Source organism: Pinus tabuliformis, chromosome 4_1, assembly GCF_031772625.1.
Source record: "Pinus tabuliformis cultivar Carrire ecotype Pingquan chromosome 4_1, CPIR1, whole genome shotgun sequence".
Lineage (NCBI taxonomy): Eukaryota > Viridiplantae > Streptophyta > Pinopsida > Pinales > Pinaceae > Pinus > Pinus tabuliformis.
Window position 1 is genome coordinate 869,255,750 of NC_142303.1, and position 5,412 is coordinate 869,261,161.

General features: G+C 34.8%; 1 protein-coding gene across 1 annotated transcript; it reads right to left on the reverse strand.

Moving 5' to 3' along the window:
* Nucleotides 1–287: 287 nt before the first annotated feature.
* On the reverse strand, nt 288–4,592 carry LOC149178955 (uncharacterized). The gene is made up of 4 exons (XM_089420482.1): nt 4,167–4,592; nt 3,685–3,859; nt 1,113–1,176; nt 288–1,001 (listed from the first exon to the last, which is right to left on the reverse strand). Exons 2-4 carry the CDS (start codon nt 3,825–3,827, stop codon nt 750–752), a joined length of 459 nt encoding a protein of 152 aa, XP_089276608.1. The 5' UTR covers nt 3,828–3,859; nt 4,167–4,592; the 3' UTR covers nt 288–749.
* Nucleotides 4,593–5,412: the final 820 nt, after the last annotated feature.

The following is a 5,412-nucleotide window of genomic DNA, read 5'->3' on the forward strand; positions in this document are numbered from 1 at the left end:
TATCTGTGCTGTAAGACTCAATATTCAAAAGAAATTCACTTCTAGAGAATTAATCTTGTCAACCTATGTAGCTTGGTCCAAAAGTGGCTTCACAAAAATCAACAAGACTACAATATCTGTCCTGTAAGATTCTCAATATTCAGAAAAATTCCACTGCTAGACAATTTTACTTCTACTATTTGAAGGCTAGAAGAAGTCCCTGCAGGTAGCATAAACTCGTTAAGAACAGAGAAAACCAATACAAATTAACATAGTTTTATTGAGGACTTCAATTTAAGATGTAACAATTATGTATAATTTTAAGATGTAAACATTATGTATTATTTATATATACGAAGAGATATATACAACTCTTCAGCCGCAGATTTAGCTGCTAAGACTTGGTTCACAACTTTTTCACTGTGCAAGTAATGACAGCAACACTAGCATACTGAAGTGACAAAATCTAAACCAAAGATAAAAAGGCTTTGGCTTCAGATACTATAGCCTCAGACAAAGAATGAGTCTCAAAGTGGACAGCATACTTGCGTTCCGAGCCTCATTTCACTTAAAGCTTGAATGCATCTACATTTTAATCATGTTCTAATTCTCCAAACAACCCTACCGCATTCTAAAAAAAGGCCCTCATATGAATACAGTGATGTACAGATATTTCATAGATTCTCATATATTTTTCGTTCTCTTGCTGGATTGCCCCGCAGATTAGTCAGTAATCAGTTGAAAGATCAGCAGGTTGAGGAAATGGATGATTAGGCCATTGCTGGAATGCTGCATCTTGTATCCCTGTCCAAGCAATCAAAACCCTCAATCCGAATAGCAGGACTAGATCCTAACGATTGCCTAACACATGACTTTGTCTTTGAAATAGTAGAGGGTGAGCTTGGCACTCTCTGATGAATGAACTGCACATCATGAACAAGAGGATTGTCGACCCGACTTGGAGGAGAACCACAAAAATATGGTGGCGAACATCCCAGGTTTGATGAATCACTACACCCACTCTGCAGAAAACACCAGATTTCAGTCAAATGACCTATTCCACAAATAATTTGGAGCAAAACTAAAAGTACAAGTTGATTTCATACACATTCTGAATGTACCAAAATAAATACCTTGCTGAGAATTATGTCCAAAATCTCAAATCCTGCGCTAAGTTCATTGTGCTCTGGAGTATGACTGTTCATGCAGAGGATTATCGAAAATCAGTGGAGGCACGTATAATACAACGCACATGGAATACAACACAAAAGATGTGTGTGGTGCAACAATAACTTAAATCTTCCATACAAATAGATACAAGAGATAAGATCAATTCCATTTGTGATCAACAAGTGGAACGGCATAAATATGCAGAGAGAAAACATCCAAAGCAATCCTTGAAGTGCAAAGAAAACAATCAAAACAATCCTTGAAATGGTTGACCTTTGCTCCAGAATCCTGTGTGCGAGGAAGATATCTGTATATAATGCCATTAAATAATTTTTTGTTCACTACCTTTTATTTTAAAATTAAATGTTAATTACCTTTTATTTAAAATTTAAAGAAAGACTGAGGTATTATGTATGAAGTATCCGATACATATTAGGTAACTATTCGACAATCATAGTTACCAGATTAAAGTACCAATATCAATAAACTGCAATAAATCCATCTTAAACTGAATTTAAACTTAAATATATTGACTTCTAAAGGGACCAAAGAAGAAAGGCAAGGCGCAAAACTGGAGAAGAGAAATTGAAGAAAGGCGAGATGCAAAAACTTGAATTTTTTCATGTCCCTCTAGGTGCTTAATGTGAAAGACAAAGAAGGCAAGGTGCAAAAATTGCAATGTTTACAGAGAAATATAATATATGAGGTTGTGTCTTTAAAATTATAAATAAACTACAATAAATACATCTTAAAATGAATTTAAAGATAACCCTATTGCACTTCTAGAGGGACCAAAGAAGAAAGGTAAGGTGCAAAAACTTGATTTCTAGAGGGATTAAAGAAGAAAGACGAGGTGCAAAAAGGGTGCTTAGTATGTTTAATGTGAAATACAAAGAAGCAAGGTGCAAAAACTTGATTTCTAGAGGGATTAAAGAAGAAAGACGAGGTGCAAAAACGGTGCTTAATATGTTTAATGTGAAATACAAAGAAGGCAAGGTGCAAACATTGCAATGTTGTTTAGAGAGGCATGTAATATATGAGGGTGTATCTTTAAAATTTTAAAAAGGCTTAAGTAAAGATTTAAAGAAACTAAAAAATATCCATCTTGAATTTGGATTTAGAAATATAATAAAGAAACTAAAAAAATTCATCTTAGATTTGGACTTAGAAATATATAATATGAGGGTGCATATTTAATTTTTTTTAATCCATCTTAAACTTGGATTTATTGCACTTATTGCTCTTACACTTGGATTTATTGCACTTATTGCACTTCTGGTGGAATCAAAGAATAGAAAGGCATGTGCAAAAGATCCATCTTAAAACTTGGATTTGGATTTATTGCACTTCCAGTGGGATCAAAGAATAGAATCAGTTTTTATGTCCCTGTTCTTATGCAGTTTTTTATGTCCCTCTTCTTATGCAGTTTTTTATGTCCCTCTTCTTATGCAGTTTTTATTACGCTCTTCTTATGTCCCTCTAGGTGCTTAATATGAGAGGGAAAGAAAAGCCAAGGAGCAAGCAGTGCAATGTTTGCAATAGAATAATATAAATAATATATGAGGGTTTCCTTTTAATTTTAAAGAGGATGCAGTATTATATATCTTAATTGTCGGATTTAGACAACCCATTATAAATAAACTAATGATTTAAACAACCATTATAAATAATACTGTTTTGAAAACTAATAAATAACAAATAAACTACTGTAGATCCATCTTAAACTTCAATCTAATCTCCATCTTAAACTTGAATCTATTGCACTTGGAGGTGGGATCAAAGAAGAAAGACTTTAAAATCTTAAACTTGGATCTGTTACACATGGGAGCACTTGGGATCAAAGAAGAAAGGCTAAATACTTTACGTTTATACATCAAAAAGGAAATGCAAGGTGCATGTCCCTCTAGATGCATAAGTGCTGAATAAACTAAGATACAGATCCAAGTTACTTGGATCTATTGGACTTAGGAGCATAGGTGCTGATTGAACTAAAATACAGATCCAAGTTACTTACACTTAGAGAGGGATCCAAGAAGGAAGGATTTAGGGATCAAAGAAGAAAAGAAAAATGCAAAAAAGAGTTTTTTTTTTTTTTTGTCCCTCAATAGCAGGGAGTTAATGTTAAGATGGATCTGTTGCACGTTGAGAGGGATCAAAGAAGAAAGTCAAGGTACAAACCTATCAAAGAAGAAAGGCAAGATACAAAGCTCAACGTTTACAAAGTGTACAGAGCGATTGAGGTTTACACCTGTTTTTTTATTATATCCCTCTAGGTAGATATATGCCAGTTTCACATTTTGACAGTAGATGCCGAAAGAAACAGATGCAAAGGAGATCAAACTAAAAAACTCAAAAAAAATGAAAAAATAAACAATTCATGGCAGGAGAAGCACGCAACACTGCAGAAAAGGGTTGATCCAGTGGCCTATTTTAAGATTTATGTAGATAAGGAAAAAAATTGACTTGGTCTAAAACTGTAATCAAGAAATATTTAAAGCTCTAAAACAGACTAATAAGACAGAAGCTAAAACTCACCTGCGCTGCCATCTCAAGGGTTTTGGAAGTTCTGAGGATGGCTGGTTAACAAAGCCCAGCCTTAGCGGCTTCGGGCAGATGACAACTTCCTCCTCAGATTTTTCTCTCAAGAATGCAGCCCTGAGCCTACCCATTTCCTTCATTTTGTTGTTTTTTTCCGAATCCCAATTCAAATCTGCGTCAAGACCGCCCACAGTTAGTTAGTTATTACTCTCGTCCACCACTACTCTACCGGAAACAGATATAACTTAAGCATCAAATACAAAAAACTTTTCCTGGGCCAAAATACAAATAAAGATTAAACACCCGAAAAAAATATCCAAGGCCAGCTGAGAAATTCAGTACAGAGGATACATATAATAAAGATCCGGGCATGATAATTCGTAACGTTTACGGTCTGGTCTAACCAGAGAGCCAAAAAAAAAAAAATCCGTGTAATCTTCACACTAAAACAGTATTTGTAAAACATCCATAATGGGTACCTGCGCAGGACTCCCTTTGCTTGTATTAATACCGGCCCTTCTTCAACACGGATTGCTGCTAGACTCTCTCAAATGGAGAACAACCTATCCAAGCTCTAATGGCGAAGAAAAACCTGATGGGCTCCCTGAGTTATTTTCATACACAACACATCGTGTACAGACCAAATCTTCTCTTGCTGCGTTCTGAAAACACAGATCTAAGGGTTCCACCCAACTAGATGGAAATATCCCGAGCCCTGAGAATTCTCACACTTGTGCAAAGCACAAAATTGTGCATAAGCAAAGATCTGAAAAATTCCCCACTTCCTCTCGCCCTAATTTCAAACACTGGTTGTTTTGGAGGCCTGAAAGGAAGTGGGCAAGATGAGAACCTGAGAAGGCGGGTCTAAAAAAGGGCAAGAACCCAGGGAAGGAAGGAGGAAATCAGGGAAGTTTGACCCAAATATAACTACCCTACACGGAATGGAATTTAATTCCCAATTAAATTAATAATATTGATAAAGGCGATGATGCCTCCATCCCATCCATCAACACGGACAAGGCATTTATTATATACTATCAACACATGCACAAGATGCGTGCTCCCCTGGTGGCACCTGTCATTGACGATGACAAAAAGGAAAATATGGCAGGAGAAAGCATCTCCGAGATGCTGTTGTTCTTGCTTTTTACCTAGTCAGGACTCCCCATTTAAAAAATATCTCCCAACCAAATTTTTAAAATGCAAATAGCAGACATAATGATATATGAAGTCCACACATGATATTGGCGAATCAGAGTGATGATGCCCACAGTTGGAGCATTTGATGCCCACATTCCTCTCCGTTTTATGAGGAATAGGAAGAGCGGTTTTCAACCTTTTGCAGGGATGTTTATCTCGAAGAAAGTTAAAAATATATTAGCAAATGTTAGTTGCTATATGTTTATAGTTATCATCTTCCTTTTCTCTTAATAGGCTTGTAATTATCATTTTCTCTTTGTTATATTCTTTTATTGTGTTATTTAAAATTAATGAAAATAATATTATTTGGTATTAGATAAAATAATATTATTTAATATTTTTTATTTAATGTTATTTGTTATTTAGTGACTTCGTCCAATTTATAATGGCTTTTTGTTTTCTATTGATTTTATTGGGTTTTTTTGTTTTATGTTCTTTTTAGTTTTTGAATAGCTAAGTATTTTTTTGGTAGAGTGTAATTTTTTGGGTAATTATTTACTAGTGAATAAATCTAATAACAATAAT